The sequence below is a fragment of the Zalophus californianus genome, chromosome 14 (genome assembly GCF_009762305.2).
Source record: "Zalophus californianus isolate mZalCal1 chromosome 14, mZalCal1.pri.v2, whole genome shotgun sequence".
NCBI lineage: Eukaryota > Metazoa > Chordata > Mammalia > Carnivora > Otariidae > Zalophus > Zalophus californianus.
In genome coordinates, this window is record NC_045608.1 from 776,144 (window position 1) to 800,572 (window position 24,429).

Below are 24,429 nucleotides of genomic sequence, written 5' to 3' on the forward strand. Positions count from 1 at the left end.
TGTTATGGCCAGAAGTGAGCAAGGGGTAAGCCCTTGGAGCACTGCCCGGCTTGTGGTCTCCACTTAGTAGGATGAGTGGCTGACGTGACTCAGCCTGCTCACCCCCAGTGCACCCATCTTCCCAGCCAACTCCACCGGACCAACCCTGTAGATGCTCTCCTGATGCAGCCCACCCTGCCAAAAACGCATGGCACCCAGGCTTCCTTGGCAAGTTGGGGAGGGACATCAGGGAGTGGCTTAATCCAATTCACACTTCTTTCACAGAAAGCTGGCTCAGAGCATGGTGCCTTCCTCTGAGAGTTTGCAGCCAGGTGGAAGGCAGCGAGTTACCAGTAATGCAAATTCAGAGGAGCACAAGATGGACGACTGTGTTGATGGGGACGGTCAGGGGGTACTTCACGGAAGGGGAGGTGTTTGAGCTGCGCAAGGAGTTAGGGGGCTCTGGGTCCAAACCCCAACTGGGTGGCCTTGAGCAGGTCACTTCTCTCTGAGCCTTGGTTTCCATGTCAGTGAAATGGGCAGGATGATTATCCTTCCACAGTAGGATTTTTGAGGAGATTAGATAAGATAATGCATATGAATGGGGTCCCTGGGTGGCTCAGTCAGTTAATCATCTGCTTTCAGCTCAGGTCATGATCTCAGGGTCCTAGGACCGAGTCTCACGGCAGGCTCCCTGCTCAGCGGGGAGTCTGCTTCTCCCTCCCCTCACTCCTCCCCCTGCTTGTGCTCTCGCTCTCTCAAATAAATAAAATCTAAAAAAAAAAGAAAAGAAAAGATAATGCATACAAAGTGTTTAGCAACATGCCTGACACATAGTTGGTCCTCAGCAATGTGAGCAAAGATGAAGGAAGAAAAATAGTTGAAATTGGGTGGTATTTGGATAGATGGATAGCATGATGCCTGGCACATAACAGTTTCTTAATAAATATTTGTTCATTGGATGGGTGGAAGGATGTTTGAGTGGATGGATGAGTGGGTGGGTGGATGGGTAGATGGGTAGATGGATGGATGGATGGTTGGAGGAATGGATGGATGAGTGGGTAGGTAGGTAGATGAGTGGATGAGTGGATGGGTGGGTGAGTGGGTAGTTGGGTGCATGGATGGATGGGTGGGTGGATGGATGAGTGGGTGGATGGGTGGGTAGATGCGTGGATGAATGGTTGGATGGATGATGGTTGGATGGTTGGATGGATGGATGAGTGGGTGGGTGGGTGGATGGATGATGGTTGGATGGGTGGATGGGTGGGTGGATGGATGATGGTTGGATGGGTGGATGGATGGATGGGTGGATGGATGGATGGATGGATGGGTGGATGGATGGGTGGATGGATGATGGTTGGATGGATGGATGGATGGGTGGATGGATGATGGTTGGATGGGTGGATGGATGGGTGGATGGTTGATGGTTGGATGGGTGGGTGGATGGGTGGATGGATGATGGTTGGATGGGTGGATGGATGGGTGGATGAGTGGGTGGGTGGATGGATGTGGGAGATTCTGCACAGTGAGAAAGGCCAAACATTGAGAAAGGGAAGCAAGTATCTTGAATGGCTGGAGGACAGAAGGCCAGGAAGGCAAGTTGGGCCCAGATGCTCCCATATGCTGACAAATAGCCTGTCAGGCACAAGTGTGGGTCTTAGAGCCTCATGTCCAGTGTGGCCCTGGCAGAAGGGTGTCCCCACTGGGAGCAGAGACATGGAACCGTAGGCACTGCCCAGGGCTGCAAGAAGCCCTAGCTGCCCCTGAGAACAGGGGTGTGGGGCATGTTCTCCTTCCCGGGGCTGCAGAAACTCAGATGAGGAGAAAAGACAGCTAGGTGTTTGGGTGCTGCAGAAACATGTGGCCAGATTCTAGACCTTCCCCATCTCCTCTCTCCTGAGGGTCCTGCCAGCCACTGGAAGCCAGACACCCAGCTCCAGCCTCTCTATCCTTGACCTGGGGCCTTCGGGGTCAGAAGGCACTCAGCGAGGGCCGGCTTAGATCAGGTGTTCTTCAAGCTGTCCCCACCCCCAGACAGGCAGCTCCTCTGGCCCAGGATTGCCCACCACTGAAGGCCCTGTGGCTGGAGGGGTCCCTGGGGGAGTGTGGGTCCCATGAGGGAGGCGCTGTCACCTTAACTCAGATAGGGAAACCGAGGCTCACAAAGCTCAAGTATTTTACCCACAGTTAGGACGTGGGTGAAGGTGGGGTTTGAATTCTGGGCTTGGCTCTGGCACCAAGCAGAGCAAACCCAAATGCCTGCCCCAGCAGGCGTGAGGGGCATGCTGCTGCCCCGTGGGCTCAGGTCTGGGGAGGTATGGATGCCGATGTGGAGACAGGCTTTGACTTCAGACTCCAGAGTTGGTGCTGGAATGACTGACTTCTCGGGGAGTGTGGAGTGCGTGCCCCTGGCACGAGAGAAGGACATGAGTTCCAGGGGCAGAGGTGGACTCACGCGACAGAACGTGTGTGCCCCAGATTCCCCCGTGGGAACCCTCCCTGCAGATTCCCTGCAGGGAACCCTCCCCCTCAGGCTCAGAGGGGTCCTCAAGGGGGCCCCACGGGGGGATTGGTGGCCTCGCAGGAAGAGGAAGAGAGACAGATATCCCGTTTCTCGCTCTGAATGCGCACACCGAGGACAGACTGTTGAGGACACAGCAAGAACAGCCGGCCAGGAGACAGACCAGGGACAGGCTCTGACCGGGAGGCACATTGGTGCCTTGGTGTGGACTCCCAGGCTCCAGGGCTGTGAGAAATAAGGGCGTGTAAGCATCCAGTCTGTGTGTTTCCTAGGGCAGCCGGGACGGGCTGAGACAGGGACACTTTGTGTGTGTCCACCATTCCTTGTCTGGAAGGTCACTGTCCCCTGGATGGAGCTCTGGGGGCAGCACCCATGGCTCTGGCTCTGTGTGCTTCAGGTTGGGAGCCCACGGTTGTGCACCCTCTGGTCATTCATTCATGCATGCACGAATTCTCAGTGCACCTGTTCGGTAAGCACCACTATGGAGCAGGTCCTGGGGCTGGGGCAGCCAGCAAGGCAGGCATCCCCGCCCTGGGGGTCAGGAGGCCAGCTGAAGGAGGGGCTGGATCCTCTGTCTCCACCCAAAGGGGCTCCCAGCCAGAGCCAGCCAGACTTTCAGCTACCAGGGTCCGGCCCTACATCCCCACATCTTCCCCAGAGCACGGGCCCTCGGTATCCTCCTGTTCATGACCCCCTGCACTTCCCGGGAGATTTGGCAGTCGTGATCTGAGCGGAGAACTCAGCCCAGCGTAGCTAGAGCACGTCTATCTTCAGAGGCCGGGGACCTGACCACTCCCGCCTTCCGTGCAGCCACACCCGGAGCCAGGTGGCCGCTGACCACTCCCGCCTTCCGTGCAGCCACACCCGGAGCCAGGTGGCCGCTGACCACTCCCGCCTTCCGTGCAGCCACACCCGGAGCCAGGTGGCCGCTGGGGGACTGGACTCCCAAATGTCCCTGTGCCCACTCCCCAGCAGTCAGGAGACCCAAGCTGCAGCTGGATGGAGCGGGGCTACAGGACACGCTTACCGAGAGAGAGGGAGAGCCAGGAAATCCATTTTGCCAGATGTTTCCAGTCCCTCCTTGTTTTGCATGCCTTGGCCTCCTAAATATTCACATTACGCATGGAGATGTATTGAGCACTCGACTGGTCTCAGTGAGAATATATCTTACAGGTGTTGCCATGTCCTGCAAAATATTCATGACTCACGGTTCCAGAAGGGCGGTCCCTCTTTGGCTATTAACACGACCCCAGTTTGGGTCCCCAGAGATCCTTAGCAGACCTGTCTGAGTTGGAATGGCCGCGGCGCGTGGGGAGAGTGGGTACGCGGGACCCGGGGCGGAGCCGTCGCCCACAAAGCCACATGGGGCCTGCTTTTACTTCCACTTTGCAATCATCAAAATTAATAGCAGGCGTGTTAGACTGGCCTACATTTTTATAGAGCAAAGCAAGAGAGGAGCCGGGAGCTGGTGAGGCGCTCTGCTCACTGCTGTTTCCACCCCACTCTCCCCGGGACGGTGGCGGGAGGGCATGGCCCGGAGCCCTGGCAGGTGACCGGCAGTCTGTCCACCGTGAGCCTCGGAGTCCTGCCTGCTGGGTGACCTGGGGAGCGGAAGACCGCTGGTGAGGGCAGCGTGGGCAGCCGGTCCTCTCTGCCTCTGCGTGGGGCCCTGGCGTATGGGGCGGCTGTGGGCGCTGTCAGGGAAGGTCAGTCCTTGGCCTCGTTGGACCCACCGTGGACAGGAGTTTTGCGTCTGTCCTTCCGGGCTCCTGGGGCTGTGAGCGGGCCCTCCCACCCCGTCCAAGGCTGCGGCCCCTGACTTCACCCCCCTTGAGGTGTGGAGTTCGCGGTATTCAGGACAACACCCACCCCCACTCCGAGAAAGCACTCATCTCAGCTTCCCGTCTTTCTTCACGTCTGTCCTTGTAAACTTTTTCCCCGTCTTGTCGGATATTTATTGCTTTTTAGCAATTGGTGGTGTTGATTCAAATCTAAGATTCTGGCTGATGCCAGGGTGGCCGGTGGTCCGTCGGCTGGCCTGGCCCGCCAGGCGTGGGGAGCTGGATGCTGAGGGCACCCCCGCCTCCCGCGGCCCTCGGCTCCGCCCCTTCTCCGCAGCTGTGCCTGTGACCAGTGTCTGCATGGGGCTGCCTCCTCCCGGAACACCGGCTGAAGTCCCTGTGACAGATGGAATCTGTGACTCAAGGAAGCTGGGAGCTTGAACGCCACACCTCCTCCCGCGCTTCCTCCCGCGCTGAAAACTCTTGCAGCCGCCCATGTGTGCCCGGTACTCTGGCTGGAAGGCGTGGGCTGCAGGTGTGACGTGACTCTTCTGGGAGGGGGCTGTAAGGGGCCCCGGGACGGCCAGCCCTGGCAGCTGGTCCCTCTGCTGCAGGGCTCACTCCTTCGTGTCTCTGGGGGATGGAATTCAGGGTCTCGTGGCCGCCCGACGCCCACGGCCTGATAGCCATGGGGCCTCGAGGACCCAACCCCGTTTGGTTCTAGCCCCTCCCTTCCTAGTGTGCAGCATTTGGCCTCATGGTCTCAGGGTGGCCGCTCGGCCCTGGGCATTGAGTCCTAGCTCCAGGCAGGAGAAAGGAGGAGGGACCGCAGGTAAAAGGCAAAAAACCCACATACACCAGCTGAGACCGTGCCTTTTAGACACATTTCCCAGAGATTCCACCCAGCAAATTCCACTTAAATCTTATTGATCAGAGTTTGGTCCCATGCCACCCCTGGCCGCAAGTTCAGCCCAGGGAGTGGAGCATTTTAGCTGAACTCATTTCTACCCCAAACGAACTGTGGTTCTGCTAATGAAAAGGACGAGACAACAGATGCTGGCCAAACACCCAGAGCGTCTGCCCCTAGAACTTCGCCCCTGCTCCCTCCATGCCCCTCCCCTCCCTCATTCCCCCTCCCTGCCCACCCACACCCTCCCCCTCTGCCCCTCCCCATTCCCCCTCCTCTCCAACCTCCGCCTCCTTCCCCCCCCCCCCGTAGGAGTGTCCTGTTGGCTGCTGTAACAAATGACCACAAAAGGGGTGGCCTTTTGGTGGCCAAACAACAGGAATTTATTCTTTCACAGGCTGGAGGCCAGAAGCCTGAAATCAGTATTGGCAGGTTGATTCCTCCTGGAGGCTCCGAGGGAGAATCTGTTCCGGGCATCTCTCCAGCTTCTCGTGGCTCCTGGCAATCCTTGGCGTTCCTTGGCTTGTAGACACCTGACTCCATCATCATGTGGCTTCTCCTCTCTGTGTGTGTCTCTCTGAGACCCTCTAAATTATCAGGACCCTTGTGATCAGATTCAGGACCGACCCTAATCCCAGGCGCTCTCATCTCAAAGTCCTTACCTTAGTTACACCCGCAAAGACCCTGTTCCCAATAAGGCCACACTCACAGGTTCCAGCTTTTGGGGCTTCTAGTCAACCCACCTCCCTCCCCATCCATCGAAACCGGGGCACAACCTCTCAGCCTCCAGGCAGCCATGCGAAACGGGCTGGGGGCAGGGAGCTGACCACCTGCACCTGTGTAGGGCCCTGTGCCAGAGCACATGCGTGCTGTCGGGCGGCTGGATCCTTCCACAGGAGCTGGAAGCTCAGGCTTGCACATGAAATCTGTCTCATTGGGCAGTGCCCCTGAGACTTGCTTTAAGCCCCAAGTCCCTCCCGGTCCCTCCATGTCGGCTGCTCTTCTCTGAAATGTCCAGGCCGTCCGTAGAAACAGCTGTTGTGGGCCACCATTCCGTGGGGCCAGGGACGACTCCAGACCTACCCTCCCAGCCCTGAAGGCGGCCACTGTGAGCCACCCCTGCACCTGCCCGGGGTTCCTCCGTTGCTGGGAACACAGGGGTGTGCTGCCTCCCTGCCCCCTCCTGGCACCCAGGTTTGGGGAAGCCGTTGGGGGATTGCTGGCTGCCCTCAGGGCCACGGTACCGCTGTCGGGAGCCCTGGGGCTGAGGCGGTGTGGGGCAGTGGTTATACACACAGCCCCAAAGGCTGCGCCAGGCCTTGGCACCCCTGCTGTGCTCTCCACACCCTGACGGCGCGCTCTCTGCCTGGGTCCTCTGCCCGGTCCTGGGGCTGCCAGGACAAATCATCACATGCTGATGGGCTTAAAACAACCCGGACTTATTCTCTTACAGTTCTGGAGGTCAGAAGCACAAAATGGGTGTCCCTGCACTAAAACCGAGGTGTGGGCAGAGCTTGGCTCTCTGGAGGCTCCAGGGTGGATCCTTCCTGCCCCTTCCAGCTTCTGGGGGCCCAGGCGTCCCTTCTGTCCAGGCTCTGCCTTCAGATCTCACGGTCCCCTCTGCTTTAAGGGCACCTGATGGTGCGTAGGTCCCTCCTGGATGACCCCGGACACTCTCCGAATCTCAGGGTCCTTGTGGTGATCCCGTCTGCAAAGCTCCATTTACGGGGGCATTTTTGGGACCCATTATGTAGCCTTCTGTAGCCTGCCACACCCGAGCTGACAGAGGCAGACCCTTTGTTAACCCCATGCTATAGTTGCTGATATTCAGAGGTGAATCTGTCTTGCTGCCTTCCCTTGAAAGTCTGGAAGATCTGGTGTCTTAGGCTGGGTTAGGTCTGGAGCACGGGAGCACCCACCTCCAGCCCCACGATGCAGGTGCCGAGGAACAGCGCCGTGTTCTTGTAAATCAAGAGACGGTGTCTGGGCAATGGCCCCAGTCCCTCAGCCCAGCACCTGAGTCCATCCCTGACAGGCTGCTCCCGCTCCTGGGCCGGGCCCCACGGGTTCCCACGTGTGAGTAGGAGCTCTCGGGATCTCAGACACAGCCACCTCCTCACTGTGATGGCTTCCAAATTATTTCTCGGAATTAGAAAGTATGCTCCCTCAGGTCACGTGAAAGGAGCTTCGAATGATTATCCACAGAAGCAAATGGCTGTGGGCTTCAGGAGAACTTTGGCAGAAGTACACGCTCCCCTCCCACCACCACAGGAGGATGAACGGGGAAGGACCCTGTGTTGAGAGGAAGCTGCTTCTCCTCCAGAAAGTCAGGTCCCTGCCTCTGAAAGCAAACCCACCTCACTAAGCAAGAGTCCCAGAGCAGAGAATGTTCTAGAAGCAGTGGGTGCCCTGACCTTGACAACTCACTTTCCATAGCCGGGGGCCCACCTCTGCCACCTCCCCCGTGACCCCTGGGCCAACTGGGCTCCTGGGCGAGCCACCGTCCGCCCAGCCTCCACCAAGAGCTGTTTTGCCTTAGCCCACCTGCGCCAGGATGGAGCGCACCTGAGCCCGAGGCACCCTTTTGTGCAAAGCTGGCCCTCACTCCCCTTGTCTGGGCGCTCAAGATACCAGAGGAGGGGCGCTCTCTGCTGGTGACGTAACCCACTTGGGCGCATGCCCATTGTCGGCCGTCACTGTGTCCCTCAGGATGAAGTGTTTGCTGGAACCTTGAGTGACAACCACACCGCTGCAGGGCGGGGCTGGCCAGACAAGCCAACAAATACACGTACAATGACACAGGACGTGGGAAGCAAATATTTATGCATCCATCCACAGGCTATTACGTGGTGGTTTAGAAGATCATTACTAATTAGAATTCAGTCTGATACGTAACGACAGAAGAGACATGTTTGACAATAATTTCAAGTGGAAGCAAAAAGCCAAATGCAGACTTCTCCAGCTGGAGGACGGAGTATGGGCGCATCCTCCTGACCCCCTGCTGACCCTCTCCCAGGGCAACGCCATGTCCAGGGCAACACAGCACTGGACGATCCCGGGGGGCTTGGGCATCATGGGCTTCCTGCCCAGCTGAAGAAGGTTCCGGAATGCCTGCTGGAAGCTCACTTTTTGAGAGGCATGAGGCCCCTCTTGGATGTGAAAAGGGGTTCCCCGGATGTCCCCAGCCAGGGCTTATATTCAATCTGGGTGCTGTTGATGTAGGAAAGATGGATTCGAAGCCGACGGCCAAGAAAGAATTCTTGAGGCAACTTTGGTGCAGAAAGGTGGTTTATTAAAGCCCGGGGACGGGACCCGTGGGCAGAAAGAGCCACGCCAGGGTCATGAGTGGCCCGTTACATACTTTCAAGTTGGGAGGGGCTTAAGGATAGCGTCAGTCTCTAAGGAATTTGGAAGGAAGGGTTCCAGGATCCTGAGGGGGCTAGCTGTTGTGGGGAAAAGGTCGTTTATTACCATCTAATAAAACCTGAGACCCTTCAGATGTCTATCGGTGGGCCGTACGCTTGGGGGGTGATTGCCGACATGTATCTTGGGGGGCAGAGATAAAGGGAGTTTCCGAAGTTATTTCTAAATGTTAAAGTAGACTCAGGATCCTGGGGGTCAGGCTAAGATCACCTTTGGCCTTTAGCAAAGTGTCCACATCGAGGCAGTTGACTGCCTAGAGGAAGGTCACTCTGCCTGTTTCAAGGACTTGTCAGTGGGCTGTAGGTAGTGAGGAAATGTAATAATTTCTCTTCTTAGTTTCCATGTCACCGCGACGTGGCCAGACTCATTCTCCATGGTCAGCTGGCCTCTCCTCACGCCACGCTGGCTGTAGGTGTTTGGGGGGGCAAGGGCTGGGGAGGGGTGGCCACATGGACGGGGCGGCCCTTGACCTGCCTGGAGGGGCAGTGTCCACAAGGTGCATGGACCCACAAGCCAGTGTCCAAGAGCCTCTCGTGGTCATCTACAGCATGCTCCCAGGGCTCCCCCAAGAGCATGGGGACCTGCTACGGAGGTGCGTGATGAACACGGAGCCAGGTGCTCATAAACCGGGTGCCTCCATTAAAACACTCTGCCACGAGGGCGTGTCCCTCCTGCCTTTGCCACAGCACTGTGAAATGGTGCTAAAAGTAATAAGCAGCTGTAATTAATGTCCTTAATGTCAAAATGGAAAATTGGTGACCTTTACTGGTTCACTCTAAAATTCCTCCTTGAGGGGATTTGAAGTTGAAAGCACGTGGGTAGGAGGGGTGCAGCCTCGGTGAGCCTCAGGGATCCTTCTGTAAAATGCGGTGATAAAAGCACCTGGGGCAGGACCCACTGGCCATGGGCGGTCGGGGGTGTAATGACCACCAGCTGTCATGACCAGCCTGTGACACCCCCCAAGTCCCAGGGTAACAAGTAAGGAGGTGTGGCTTCAGTTTAATTTTCAGAGAAGTCAGCTGGACAGATGTTTCAAAGGCTGAGCTAATGCATGCAAATTTCCCATTGTTCTCAAAATCACTTCTCATTCAAGGGTGGAAGGAAGAGCCTGGGGCTCTGATTCCCCTGCAGGAGGGAGTGGAACGTTTCAAACAGGAAAAGCTGCTCTCCCTCTTGTTCTGGAGGCCCCGGTGCCTTTGTGATCCGACCCGTCGCTGCGCCGCCTCCAGAGGGGCTGAGTGCCGTCCCACGTGAGGGATGGTTGGCATCCGTGTGTCCAGTCGTCACAGTCTGCTGGCTGCAGGTCTGCCGGCTGGTTTCTCGGGGCCGCGGGGACAAAGCACCGCGCTCCGGGCGGCTGAAACAACAGACATTCATTCCTTTACAGTCTGGAGCCTGACTCCAAGTCCGGCAGGGCCGGGGGGGGGGGGGGGGGGGGGGGGGGGGGAGGGTGCTTCTGGCTTCCTCCAGCTCCTGGGGGCCCCACACGGTCCCTGGCTGGTGGCCACGTCCCTCCAGTCTCTATCTGGGTTGTCACGTGACCAACTTCTCTTTGCATGTGCATCTGTGTCCAAAATGGACCCCACCCCAATTCAGGATGACTTCGTCTTAGCGGATGACCTCTTGCAGAGACCCCATTTCCAGATAAGGCCACACCCACAGGTCCCACGGACCCAGGACCAGAGCTTGCCACGGTTCTGCCCACAAGGCTGCAGAGCCTGCCTGTCACCCACTTGGTGGCCTGACCAATGAGAGATGAGCCCTGAGGGCAGCAGGACTTGGGGGACATTGTGCCCCACCCCCACCCTGGCACCAGGCCCAGCTGGGGAAGCCAGGATTTCGGGGGACATGAAGACAAAAGCCGGTTCTGTAGGTGTCAGTGTCGACCCTGGGGGCCTTGGCGGCTGTGTGGCCATCGGTTCAGTGGCCCTTCGGGCCGTGGACACCCCCCGCCCCGTAATGGCCAGGCCACCTTCAGTCTTTACAAGTTTCTTCTGGTTCCATCTGCCCTTGTCACCCAGGGACCAAGCAATCCTGCCTCTTTAGAAGGAACTCTTTGTGAAAGAGGCGTGAGCCCACGGTGGGCATCCCAGAAAGGAGGGAAGACGCCAGTCCCACAAGCCCCACCGGGAGGTGCTGATGGGCACGACTCCATAAAAGCGGAATCAGATCCATGGGTTTTTAATGGTCGGAGCTGTAACAGAGCTGGGGCTCCGACCGCTCCCCCAGCGGAGGAACAGCCTCTCAGAGCTGCTGCAGCTGCTCAGAGGTCAGGGGTCAGGCAGGGCCAGAGGGCACAGGGCAAGGCCCAGAAGTGACCAGCCCAGAACCCTTCCCTGGAGGCAGAGGCGGGCTCCACACGAGGCTCCTGCTTGGACACAGAGCTCTTGTGTGGGGCCCCGGACGTCGCCGTGCGTGGCGACGTGTGGCTGCTGGCCACGGTCCTGTGTCTGAAGCCCGTGCTACGTGAAAACTGTTACTGATCATCCTTACCTCTCCACCCTGAAAAGTGCACAGAAAGTCAAGATCCAAGCCTAAAGCCAACCAAAATGCACGTGATTTTGGGGAACGAATAGTGTCTGGGAGAGCAAGGGAGGCTGCCTGGCCGTTCCGTGGAGGGGCGAGCAGCGTGGTCCGGCTGGGCCGCGTGGCCTCCGTGGCTCGCTGATGCTCAGCCCACAGCCAGCAACAGGGTGGGTGGTGGAGGTAGGCTCGCGCCTCATTTCAGAACCAGCCTCCAGACCTGCTGTGGGGAGCTGGGTCGCCGCTGTAGAGCAAAATTAGCTGTTCTAAGTGACTTTGACAACGTTTGACAATGTAGAAACTACAGTGTAGCTATTTCTGTCCTTCTGGGGGTAATTCAACATCTTATTTTTTTTAATCTTTATTGTTGTAAGAACACCATGCAATCTACCTTCGTGACAAAATTTTAGGTGTTGCTAACTAGGCACAGTGATGTACGGCGGACCTCTAGCTTATCCCTGTAAATTTATACGTGTCTATAACTGAAAAAATATATATGTAAATGAAACTTACACCCCGTTGAGCAGAAGTCCCGGGAGAATGTTAACTTTTCCTTTAACCGGCTAGGGAGTGGACAGACGCTGTCTAAAGTGACGCTTCCAGAAATAGAGCTGAAAGTGTTCCTCCTAAGGTCACAAAGGTAACCCGGAATAACGGGAGAATAAAGGCGCAGCGGGGAAGAGTGGAGGGATGCCGGCGGACGGACTGAGCCTCAGGCTCCGTGCAGACGTCCCCGGAGGCTGTCCCGGCCGACAAAGCCAGAGCCAGACCCTGAAGTTACCGCGCGTGCGGGCACAGCCTGCAAAAGCCCGTCCTTTGCAGACTGGGGCTTGCCCAGGACACCCCAACTCTGCCTTTCCCTAGCTTTCCGCACCGTCGGGAGGTTCTCCCATGGCCGTGTCTCACTTTGACAAGCCAAAAAGTGATGTGAAGCAGCCCCGTGAGTTTTCAGGACCTGACCCCGCATGAGCTGGGTCCTCCCTCTTCTCCAGCGCTGTCCGTCCCACCCCGAACCCACGCCCCTCGGGGTCCCCCAACCCTCAGGCCCCACCCGCTCCGGAACTGCCCCCCAACCAACCTCCAGGCCCCACTCCCAGCCCCCACCGTCCAGGGCTCCCCTCCTACCCCCACACCCTGGCCCCCACCCCAGGTCCCACCCCACTCCGGGTCCCCCCACCCCCGGGCTCCACCCCCTCAAGCCCCCACCCTGGGCAGCAGAGCTCCCTGGGGGGCCCAGCAGTGATCAGCACCACTGTTGTCCCCTCAGGTTTGGGGGCGCATCTGCCTTTGGGAGGCCGCTATTTACAGACTTTCCAAAGTGGAAAATGCAGCACAGACTTTAAAAATAGCATGATTATATATGTATTTTTGCAATATTAAAATAAGAAGCGGAAATGATTTATGTGTCATGCAATTTTTCAATTTTACATTCAATGTGTGTCCTTTGGTCCTACATAAATACCAACACAGGTTTGCCAGTTCGAGATGGAATATTCCAGAAAACTCTGAGGTCCAGGCGCCCTGGGCTCCCCTCCTGTGCTGGGACTGTAAGCTGGGCAGCAGCGCAGGCAAATGAGAAGGGGCCTGCATTTCTGGGGGCGGGACATCGGCTCCAGGAGGCCTGGGTTGGGGGTCGTCAGGGGCAGGGCTGGCTGTCGGTGGGGTTTGTTTGCGGGGCGTGAGGCCGGTACAGCTTGGATTTCGGTTTGCGCCCCTCAGTGCGCGGCCTCCTTGTTTCATGCCCGTAACAAACCTAAGGGGGCAGATGGCGCAGAGAAGAGCCCCCTGCCCGCGTGCGGGGAGTCTGCACTTTGGGGGCAACCCGCCTTTCCGAGGGTTGGACTGCGGTGCCCTGGGGCCCCACTCTGGGAACCAGCATGCCCCAGAGTCACCCGTCCCAGAGAGAGCCAGGGTGCCGTCCCCACGCGCCTCTCTGGCACACGTGACCACTTAGAGGGACGTTCCAGAAGAACAGGCCCCAGGCCTGGCCTTCCCCAGGAGCTCGCGTGCACAGGTGCCTCCTGCCTGGTCTCACAGGTCCGCTCCATCCCTCTCCACCCGCCGAGGCAGGGCCCGGCGGCACCAGTGTCCTCTGTGTTGGGCGCTCTGGGGCTCCCGGGGGACTGCGGGCACACGCTCCAGGTAGCCCACTGTGGCTGTGCAATGACGTCAGAAAGACCAACAGCCTCAAGGGTCAGGGAGCAGGTGGGCAACTAATTTGCGTTCTTAAAGTGAACTTATTTTTATTGAAAACAAATGTTAATTAATAGACTTTCCTTGAGTTCCCAGAGTTGGGTCTGGAAGAAAGTGGCGGTGGTGGAGGCTGGGGCTGGGCTGGGGAGGGCGGGGGGGGGGGGGGCCTGCCTGACCGCCCCCCTTTCCCGTTTCCCGCTAGGCCTCGCCAAGCCCATCGGCCTGGTGGAGGGCCCCGGGGGCCTGGGCCAGGGCGGCATGGCGGCCACGCTGCGGGAGGACAGCCGGGAGACGGAGAGCAAGTACGAGGAATACGGGTACAACGCTCAGCTCAGCGACCGCATCTCCCTGGACAGGACCATCCCGGACTACAGGCCCAAAAAGTGAGTACGCGGTGCGCCTCGCAGGGGCCCCCAGGCCCAGCCCCGCGCTGCGGGCTCCAGGAGCACGGACGCGCAGGCAGGCACCCCGGGCACAGAGGGTCCGCCCTGCACCGCTCTGGTGTCTCTGCTGTCGGTGGGTCGTGGGCGTCCTGTCCGCGCAGACGTGTGCAGGCCCGAGAGCTGGGCTGCGCCTTGCTGCCGCTCCACACAAGGACACCGGTGAAGCGCGCTGGGACCTCAGGGCTCACTTGCTCGCATGGCGCCCCCCACCTAAAGCTGTCTGCCATCGGTCGCGAACCCCTGGCCCTCCCGCCCCCAGTCTGCCGCTGGCTGTGGCCTTGCCTCGTAGCCGGCTCTGCAAGCATTGCATCCTGTTTGAAAGCTCGTTAGGTACCTTGGCGGGGGTGAAATGTGAACAAGATGCCATATTCAGCATCATTACTTGAATAAGTCCCTCCAGGCGGGCACGTGGGCTGGAAAGGAAAGGCAAGCTTGGCCGGGCTCCTCTCTCTGGCTCTGCCTACGGAAAGCCTGGGGGGAGTGGGGACCCTGGGTGCTGGAGGGGCCCTCAGCAGTGGGGGCGGGCGGGTGGCTGCGTGGGTGAGGGGCGGGGCCGGCCCTGGAGCAAACCACAGGGACAGTGGCGGGGGTGAGGGGGGCATTTTTAGAGTGTGTGTGAGACTGTGTTTGGGAAGCGGTCCTGGGAGGGGAGCAGGAGGGCCGGCCTGGGAGGAGGAAGCCTGAGCAGGTGCACCATGGGTGCGGTACAGGTGGGGTACACTTGCAGGTGGGATGCCCCAGGAGGCCAGGCAGCCGGAACTCACTGCAGACCCGCTGCTCTGCAGGCATTGTCCCCCCAGACCAAGGGGTGAGGTGCCCTGGGGCAGGTCTCCCGAGTGAGCCATGCCTGCCCAGAGTGCGCCTCCCTGCGGCCTACCCAGGGGTTCCCTTCACCCTCTGCCTTGGGAATGGACAGTAGGTGCGGCTTGTTCCCTGGACAGCACGGGGCTGCGGTGAGAGGCCACTGTCCACCTCTCCTGTTCCACTTGGGACTTCATCCCAGAGGAATCCCCCTTTGTCCCGGCAGACCCCGAGCTCACGAGCCACAGGAAAGAACGCTGCTTTATTTTCATGGGTACCATCAAAGTGGCTTTCCTTTTGTGAGATGGAATAAAGATTCCTTTCCTGAGTAAAAAGTGTGGTTGGGTATAAACAGGGCAATTTGAAGAAACATGCTAAGTGAATAATGCAGGTGACGTCTAGATGTGACAAAGTCATGGACATGGGCTTGAGCGGCTCAGGTTCGGGACGTGCCATTCCATGCTCTAAGGGTGTGTGCGTGCACATGTGCGCACGTGTGTGCACGTGTGTGGGTGTGCATGGCAGTTTCTGAGCGCTCCCCAGTGTGCCCTGACCTTTGGAGGGTGACCTCAATAAGGTTCCCTCAGTGGCTGGAGTTGAGTTCTTGTCTCTGGGCTTCTGGGCACCACAGTTTTACTCCTGCTGGGGTTTGTTGAAGGATGGAATGACATCATGAAGAGTGCAGAGGGCAGGGTGGGGGGAGCAAGCGGGAGGGACCCTCCCAGCCACGGCGAGTGACCACCCCCGTGGAGTATGGCAACAGGGGGCCCACTTCAGCCCTGCTGTCCAGGGTTTTGGTGGCCAACCGACCTTCATCCCCAGCCCCCAGAGGTCAGGCTGACACTGTGGCTCAGGCTCCAGCATAGATCACACTGCAGTATAGACCATCCCACGCGGCCCAAGGCCCCACGGAACCAAGGACACTGTGGTCAGGCACGGTGTCCCAAGGACTCAGAAGTTACCTCCTGGGAGCTGGCAAGGGCCAGACCTTTCCTGTGCAGGGAGGGTGTTTCTGGACAAGCCAGGCCTGCTGTGTTAACCCCTTCCTGTGGACAGGGTAGTAGTTGACTTGGCAAGTGAGTGGCACCCACCTCCCATAAGCTCACGGGGTTCAGAGCGCTGGGCCTCTCGATGTCCAGCCATCGCCAGCCCTGGGCTGGGGGCAGGGCTCTCCTGGCGGTCCTGCTGCATCTTCCAGCGTCAGAGCGCTGCATTTATAGAACAGACGCGAGTGTGTGTCATAGATGCTGTTGTTTGCCTCCCTGAAATCTGGTGCTCTTTCTTTGGGCGCCCCGCTCCCACATGAGAACCGGTGGAAACTTTCCGTTCCAGCTGCAGGGCAGGTCACATGACTCAGGATTAAGGCAATTAGAGCATTATGTCCACCAGCTACAGCCCCTGGCTCAAGGCTGTCATGTGGTCTGGGTGCAGTCCAATCAGAGTGCATGTTGGAATTACCTGAGGTCACTGGGGAAAAAAATCAGGCTTTTCAGCCAAAGTGAAACTGCAATAATGGGAACCTGGGAGCTGCACCATCTTACCATTATGAGGGGAAAGCTTAGAGTTCCCACAGCCCACCCGTGGAACCCAAGGAAAAACCCAGTCAGGGTGTGGCAGAGCTGGGAGGTAGGGAGGAATCAGCTTCCAGTGCCATAGTAGCAGCACCTGGATCCAGCTGTTCCTGAAGCCAACATTGCAATAAATTATAAATAAATGGAAAGTCCTCTAGGCTCTAGTAAATTAGCACACACACACACATATATTTTTAAATCTTTTGCTCAAGCATTTGGATTATATTTCTTGCTTCTTAATGGGCTCTCGTGCTCTGGCACATCCCTGCACACCCCTGAGTCCTCAGAGTGCTTTCTGAGACTGAGACCCAGCCTCCTTCCCTCGCGTGGCAGAGGCTCCCTCTTTAGGAAGGCTCTGTCTGCCCAAATAAAACCCGACAGGAGTGATCAGTTTCCTGTCAGCCTCACGTTATGGAAGAAGACGTCAGGGCGAACTTTGAAAGAGCCACCGTTTACAATAGGTGGCTTGATTGATAGAAATCTGATTTACAGACACTGATTGGAAGGGGCACAGCTCTCCGCCTCCTTGAAACAGAGAATGTGGGTTCCATTTTCTTACATATTTATTTATATCCATTTCTTTCCCAAAAAGAAATGGGGAGGCTTTGATGAGTGTGACATGCACAGGCCCCCCACCCCGTGCGTGTGAGGATGACGAACTAGAAACCAGAGAGAAGCCCTTCCGAGCCCTTGCTGTTCTGCCAGGCTCCTGGGCCTCTCTGGACTTGCTGCCGTCCCCCAGCAGACGGCGTTGTGGGGCTTAGTTATGTGACCTTGGCTTCGAACATGGGCCCCAGCCATCCTGGGGGAGACCCAGGCCCTGTGCAGCTCAGCGAGTGGGGTGCCCAATGGTTGCCCCAGGGCATATTTAGGACCGGTGTGCTGCAGAGCACTGCCCGTGGACCAGCACTGACCCCGTAGCAGCGCTGTGAGGATGGACAGTGCCCACGTTTTGCAGATGAGGAAGCCAAGGCAGGAAGGGTCAAGTACCCAGTTTGGGCCCATGAGCCGTAGTTTGCTGAGCCCTGCTGTGTCAGATGCATTTCCCCCCCAGATTCTCACCTTCTCCACATAAGCCAAACATGGAAGGGAGACTGTCTTCTAGAATCTGCCCCCTCCCCTGCCTCAAGGGGTGGACTCTGCGTCCCTCCCCTAGATTGGATGGGCTTTGTGGCGGGTCGTCCAATAGAGGAGGGCAGAGGTGATGCGGTGGGGCTTCCAATGCCTCCACCCTGCCCAGCCCAGCACTGGCCCTGGCCCGTGAGCTGCCACCGAAGCAGTCTACCTGTCCTGCAGCCGCCATGTTGGGAGGGAGCCCAAACGTGCCCGTTCCGAGTGCCGGGGGACAGGTCCGAGAGCACGCAGGGAGAGACATGCCAGTCGGGGCCAGCTGCTGCACCCCCGCAGCCCCATTCCAGCCCACCTGATGGCCCAGGCACAGTCCCTGGCCCAGGACCACTAGTGGAGGCCTTCCAGGAGCCGGGATGGGGATTCAGGTCAGGGTTGCTGTGACCAGGAGCTGGGCTGGAGGTAGTCCCACAATTGTTGGTGACGAGCCCGCAGGAGGAAGACCGGGGTGGGCCATTGCAGAATGCTGACCTCTCGGTTTGCGACACCAACGGGTGTCTGTGGGAGCCTTAGTGTGGCCACGCTTCAGGAGCCACACCTGGTGCTTAGTAGGCCCTCAGCAAATATCTGTGGATGACTAACTGGATAAATACATAAATGCAAGTTCCGTCTATGCCCATCTTAAGCTGTCAGATTTTGATTCCCTAAACGGCCTTAATCCCCATGGAGTCCACCCATCCAATGAGAAATGGTCTTGTGTTGAATTCTGACAGGTGCAGCCACTAGAAACACACATGGGATGTGGGTGTGCGTGTGCATGTGTGCGTGTCTGCATGTGTTAGTGTGTCTGCATGTGTGCATGTGTATGTGTTAATGCGTGTTCACATGTGTGTGCATGTGTGCCTGCCCCGACCAACAATTCTGTCCACTCTCAAACCAAAGTTCTCACTTGCTTTCTCGCATTAGATACATTATTGATTTCCCTTTGTCTGGAGGTAGGTAGGTTTTCTAATTAAGCAGTAGCTTTAATTATGCCACAAAGCACATAACATAGATCTTGATTATTAAGACTGGCGCACGGGATAATAAAAGGGAGACTGGCAAATCCAAATTAAACAGGATCATAAAAACGAGCGGCTGAGCCCGAGCCTGTCCTACATCATGTGCAGTAATGTCCCCCCGGCTACATGTTTGCAGCGTCTTCGTGCATATTAACTGTCTGCGCCGCGAACAGCTTGGCTGTCCGCTCCAGTAAGTCAGATTGAAGGGGTGGCGTGCGAGAGGACTGGAGTCCGTTACCTTGTGCCGGGGCCCAGCTCCTGATGCCTCCTGTGTTTAGGGTCTGTCAGAGCAAGCAGGTGTCTCAGACGAGGAGATGGGAAACCGGGGTGTCATTACGGAAGCATGCAGGGTGGGTGCGTCTTGTGTGCAGGGAGAGGCCCCTGGTTTCTTTACTCACCGGGAGCACCGAACTGCAGCCCCAGTGGCGTCCTGACCGGGCGTTCTAGCAGGCGACACCCTACCCTTTGTCCCGCCCTGGAGCTTTCAGTCTGTGCCCCCAGGAGGGAGATGTCTGTTGGGGGGGGTCCCCAGGGAAGTTGGGCAGGGGGCGCTCGAGCCTGCTGCAGCCAGACAGGAAGGGCAGAACCTGCCTGCCCCCTGGCTCCCTCGCAGCTGGGGATTTGTTGGGATGCGGGCAGAGCCCACTTCACCCCAAGCTCTGGAGCCTGCCGGGGGAAGGGCTGTGTCCACCCTCAGAGGCCCCATGGGGCCGCAGGGGCTGACAGCCAGCAGAAGAGCCCATGCTGAGCTGGACCCTGGCCCATGGTGGGTCAGTGACCACAGGGATGCTGGAGGGAGAGTCTGGAGAAGCTGGTGGTCACAGGCCCCGGAGATTGTGCACCTGGGCCCTGAAGGCCCAGGCTGCCGATGGCCCAGCGATTCGTGGCGGTCTGGGCCACCCCTGCAGCCTGCTCACTCCACCGGGTGCATGAAGGCCTCCGGGCTGCCAGACGGTGGCCAGGCCCTTCAGCACTCGGGGCAGTGACGTCGCAACCCCTGAGACGGTCCCGCTTGGTCTGTGTGAGGCGGGGTGTGGGAGGGGTCTCCTACATCCGTGCCCTGGTTCCGGCATGTGGGGGTCTGTGGGCGCGTCTGCCAGGCTCTGAGGTCCGAGTGCCTGAGTACAGGAGTGCCTGCCTGTACGTCCGTGAACACACGGCGAGGTGAGTCTGTGCCCCACAGCAGGGGTGCGGGCTGCGTCTCGGCCTGTGGCCTTGTCTCTGTGAAGACAGGTGGGGACAGGTGAGCTGGAGCTGTTTTGCCTGTGCACATCCGGGTACGTGCGCCCTTAGCTCCACAAGCAGGCACCTCGAATAAATACGAGCCCTGGATGTCTTTGCTGGCTGTCTGCTCTGCAGTGTGTCCCTGGGTCTGTGAGATGCTGTGTGTGTGCATGTAGTTGCGTGTACGTGTTTGTGCGTGGGCACCCATGCATGTGCAAGCGAATGTTTCTGGGAGGCCTTGCAGCCAGCTGCCTGGATGGACAGATGGACTCGGGGTTTTCCGCACGTGTCAGCTCCGTGCTGCTTTCTGGGGGAGGGGGCGCTCTGCCTCTGGGCCCCCGAGTCCTGCCTCGGCCTCCTCTGCTGTCCGGCCAGCAGGAAGGCCCAGCAGAGGTGTGGCCTCGCTCATCAAGGATCCGCGATTGTGGACGTTCCTGCGAGGGTGGAGCGTGTCACCCACAGCGGGCAGGTGCCACCATCAGGAAGGCATCCAGAGAGAAGCAGAAATGCTCGCTGGGTGACGTGCTTCCAAGAGCCTGTGGGCGGCTGTTTCCAGAAACATCCGTCCTGCCCTTGGAAGGCGCAGCCTCCGGGTCCATGCTGAGCCCCAGACCTGGCGCCTGTGGCAGGAGATAGATGTGTGTCCTGCCGTCAGCCGCGGAGCTTGCCGCTGCCCTGGGAGGGGTGCCGCCTCTCCATCCTGCGATTATTTCTCCAGCGGCACAAAGGGCGTCCCCATAAATTTCCATTAGTGTCGCTGCCATGGCCCTGTTTCCTGTGAGGCCAGCCGGGACGTGCCTGCCATGTGCCCTAACCGAGACCTTGGAAGAGGCTTTCAAGAGCCTCGTAACCACCCCTGCTCCTCTGTGGGTTTATAAATCCTCTTAGAAACGTCCCTGCGGTTGAGGATTTCCTGCTGCTCTGGCTCCCAGTGGGGAACGCGAAGTCTGAGCGGGAACTGTTCTTGCACAAAGCTCAGCCCCCCTCTAGCAGTCCACCCCGCACGTCTGCAGGAAGCACCCACTGTGTGCCCTGCACATTCCCCCGCTACATCGTTAATGGTGTTAATGGACTCGGAGGCAGGAATTCAGATGGGGTGTGTGGGGGTGGCCTCTCTGAGCAGGACCTTCTGGACTCAGCTGGGGGTGTGGTGTCGGGGGCCCTCAATGGCTGGGAGCCCGGTGGCAGGCCTGGGGTATGTCACGTGTGTGGATGCCGACCTCCAGCTGTCCACCAGAGCACCCCCCTGTGTGGCAGTCGGATTGCCTCCGTGGTACCTCAGGGCCCCCAAAACAAAGGCTTCCTGCTCTTCATGACTCTGCTCAGAGGCACGTGGCCTTGCTTCGCCATGCTCTGTGGGTGGAGGTGGCTGTGGTGGGAGGGTCCCAGCCGAGGAGCGCAGGGGTGCGGCCTGCTGCTGCAGCCTCTTTGGGAAGCACGGTGGCCACTGCACCTATTTGAAACTGTGCATCATAGTGTTTAGGTACATGGGCTGGATGACACCCCAGGGAGGAGTGGGGTCCCCCTAAAGAGAGTGGATGTTCTCTGTCAGTGACAACAATGTCAGATGAAAACCCCAACAACTCAGCTAGACATGGCTGCACAGCACAGTGAAGGGACTCCTGACCTCACATAACCAGCAGGCTGCAGTCAGGGTCCCGAGTCGTTCAGCTGGCAGTTGCTGACAGCATCAGGGGCCCCAGCTCTCTCCAGTTCTCTGCTCTGCCTCATCCATCCTCATGATCACAATATGGCTGCGGCAGCTCCCAGTATCACACCCTCACACATTCTCGAAAGGCTGAACAAATACGTTCCTGCATCCTGTCTGTCCTCAAGAACAGAGGAAGCTTTCCCGAAGGCCCTGCAGACCCCTCCTCGTGTGCCCTGGGCCATCTGCCCATCTGCCCTGTGAGCTGTGAGAGGCAGGGATGCTTGTCTGCTCCTCTCAGGAGCTTGTGGTGTTTGGTCTGCTTGGTCTCTGGCCTCTCAGGATTGTGGGGACACCCGTCTCAGATCCTGGGGGGCTGGCTGAGAATTCAGCTGACGGGTTGGCGGGTGGCCCTCTCTCTGCCCCGCCCCCGGAGCCGAGGCCCTGAGCTGGGATTGTCTGTGTCCTGGTGGCGGGCAGGGTTAGGATGAAGCCCTGTTGCTGAGGGAACCCCAGCTCCCACGGACGGAGCCTTCTTGAGACGGGGTGGCGGTCAGACGTGTGGCCGTGAGCGCCTGAGCCAAGCCCGCTGGCTCCGCGGTTGACCCGTCTGCTGAGGGAGAAGCTCACGGCGTGTGCAGGCAGAGTCCTCCCACCGCACCGCGAGCTCGGGCAGTGTGCATTCCAAGGCCGGCGCTGCATCAGGACCCCTTTGTCACACGTGGCAGAAGATCCATCTCAAACTGGCTTAAGCTGGAACGAGAGACAGGGCAGGGGGCGCGGAGAGCTGGAGGGCCGTGATGGCCACCACGGGGAGGGTGGAAGCGCAGGTGGCCGGGTCCCCGAGCCGCGCAGTCCCGAGAATGGCCACAGCCCAGCGGCAGAAAGAGCTGGGTGGGAGGGCCGCCTGCTCAGGTGGCGTGCGGCCACGTGCGGCCACGCCCCAGCACCCGAGGCCCCCACCCTGGGGTGGGGCCGGGTTAGCAGTGAGCCTTCCCTGATAACATCCCTTTCCGTCGGCCCTGGGTTGAACACACACTTTGTCTAACGGGGAAGGGGAGTGCATTATGAGTAAAAGAGGTTATTTAATGCAGATTTGTGCTGGGCCTAAATGAACCCTATACACTGCACTGTTTCTAATTCCAACAACTTAGAAGCTGCACGCGTTCCCCGTGGGGTGATTGCCGGGTGCAGATGAGCGCTGTGGACAAAGATGGCCTCACCCTGCCCAGAAGGGGTGTCTGGGAAAGGCCCCTGCGCTCTGGGAAGCGCTAACTTAAACCTCCCACAGCAGCACACCTGTCTGTATGACGCCTGCAGGGGTCGGCCCGTGGAACCACACGGCTGTGGACCTGGGCGCCCAAAGCCCAGGACTGTCTGCGTGCCCCCTCGCTGCTGCCTGCTCGAGCCCCTGGACAGCGGTCAGGCCCATGGGGTGCTGCCGGTGGTCCTTGGGGGGCCGGTGTCTCTGCTCTGCGACAGGGGCTCAGCCTGGGCTGCCTTGAGGGGGAGCCGTGGTGAGCGGACAAGCATGGGGAGGGGCCGGCGAGGGCAGGCGGAGTCTTGTTGATGTGCCCACTGGCACCGGCGTCCCCAGGGCTCTCTACCGTGAGTGGGGCTCACACAGGGAGCACCGCATGCCCGGCCACCCAGCATGAAGATGTGCAGGAGGCCCCGAGCCATCCTGGTCTTCCCATGCTGTGTGGGGGAGAGGCTCACCCTCCACCTGCGTGGAGCCCACTGTCCCCACGGGGGACGCGGTCCTGGGCAGCGGCGCCATCCCTTCCGCCCCCAGACCCTCCCATCTTTTCTCCCTTTCTCCCTCCCTAAGTGAACCCCAAATCCAGCGGGGCTCAAGCCTGTATTAAGGCTGCATGTCCTGCATCCCTCGCAGGGGACCGAGCCATGGTCAGTGGGACATATGTGGACCTGGGGAATGTGTGCCTGGTGGGGAGGGCATGACCTCCCTCCTTCCCTGCTCCCTGCGATGGAACTGGGGCTGCCGGCGCAGGCAGGCTTGGGGACAACCCCACGCGTGGCACAGCGACGAGGCAGAAGGGCCTGGCCACTAACACCCCAGCCTCCAGCCACCCCAAACCACATCTCCAAAAGTGCCCAGACACAGAAACCAGCATCCGCTTTGTGTCCCCCCCAGCTGTCCCCACAGCTGTGCTCCCCTAGGCTGTCCCCCAGTGTGTCCCCACAGCTGTGCCCCCCGGGCTGTCTCCACAGCCATGCCCCAGCCCCCCAGGCTGTCTCCCTGCTGTGCTCCCCCCAGGCCTCCCCCCCCAGCCGCGCTCAGACACATTTGGGTGTTACTGGGCTCAGGGAGGGGACAGCCCGGCACGGAGTTGAAGCCAGCTTGCTCTCTGTCACATCCAGAGTTAAACATGTCCGTGTTTGCCAAGCTCTGTAGAAATCTATCCCGTGTTTTACAATCGTGGTGACCACAGTGGATGCACTATTTTTACAAAGCGTCTGGACAGCACCAGATCCCATAATAGATGTGACCCTGTCGATTTTCTAGTCCCCAAGTGGGACTTATACTTGCTGGAAGAACTAAGTGAGAAGAATCTCAAGAAGCAACATCACTTTGTGTGAAGAATCCCTTCTAGACCGTGGTTTCTGCAGCAGAGCTGGAAAGATGGAGAGATTATCTGGTGAGTGCCACAGCACAGAGGGTCAAGCACGGAATCCAGGCTCTCAGAACCAAATTCATGAAATAGATTGGGCTTAAATTATTCAGGGACCTGACCTAACCCAGCAAGACGTGTGTCCAGGCTGTGGAGAGCTGAGCTGGGAAGACCAGCCTGCTTTGTCAGTTAGAAACTCGGGGGCGTGTTGTCTGGGTGCAGGGAGTGGTGCCCCCAACGCGGGCTCCCTCTGGACTCCCCGTTTGGGTCCTGCCTCTCCCGTGAGTTCCATATGGACGGCATGCGGACGGTTTCCTTCTGTGGCTCCTGGGGCATCAGGCAGCGCAGGTCTCTGTGATGGCACCCTGCTCACTCCTTGGTCCCCGCCCCCGGGGTTTGAGCAGAGACCACATCTGACCTGGGCCCTCTGCCCCTGCTCTTCACACTCACTGGGGCACAGCCCCCACGACCCCCCAGTGCACCTTGTTCCTGGTTGTCCCCATCAGAGATGAATGGGATGGACTCTCAGCCCCAAAACACCCCTGGACGCGGCATTTCCTCGGCGCCGGCCGTTCTCGGATCTGTCTGATGGGACAGGTGCCGGAAGACCCCTAGTCGTGAGCAGGCGAGCCGCCCTCGGATGGGGTGGTTCC

The 24,429-nt window shown here is 58.8% G+C and overlaps 1 protein-coding gene across 1 annotated transcript in view; it reads left to right on the plus strand.

The window, feature by feature from the left end:
- The window catches only part of GALNT9 (polypeptide N-acetylgalactosaminyltransferase 9), a 74,392-nt gene that overhangs the window by 11,502 nt on the left and 38,461 nt on the right, over positions 1-24,429 (plus strand). Inside the window, exon 2 of the mRNA XM_035724027.1 lies at positions 13,530-13,710. Within this exon, the coding sequence (XP_035579920.1) occupies positions 13,530-13,710 (181 nt within the window). The remainder of the gene's footprint in view (positions 1-13,529; positions 13,711-24,429) is intronic.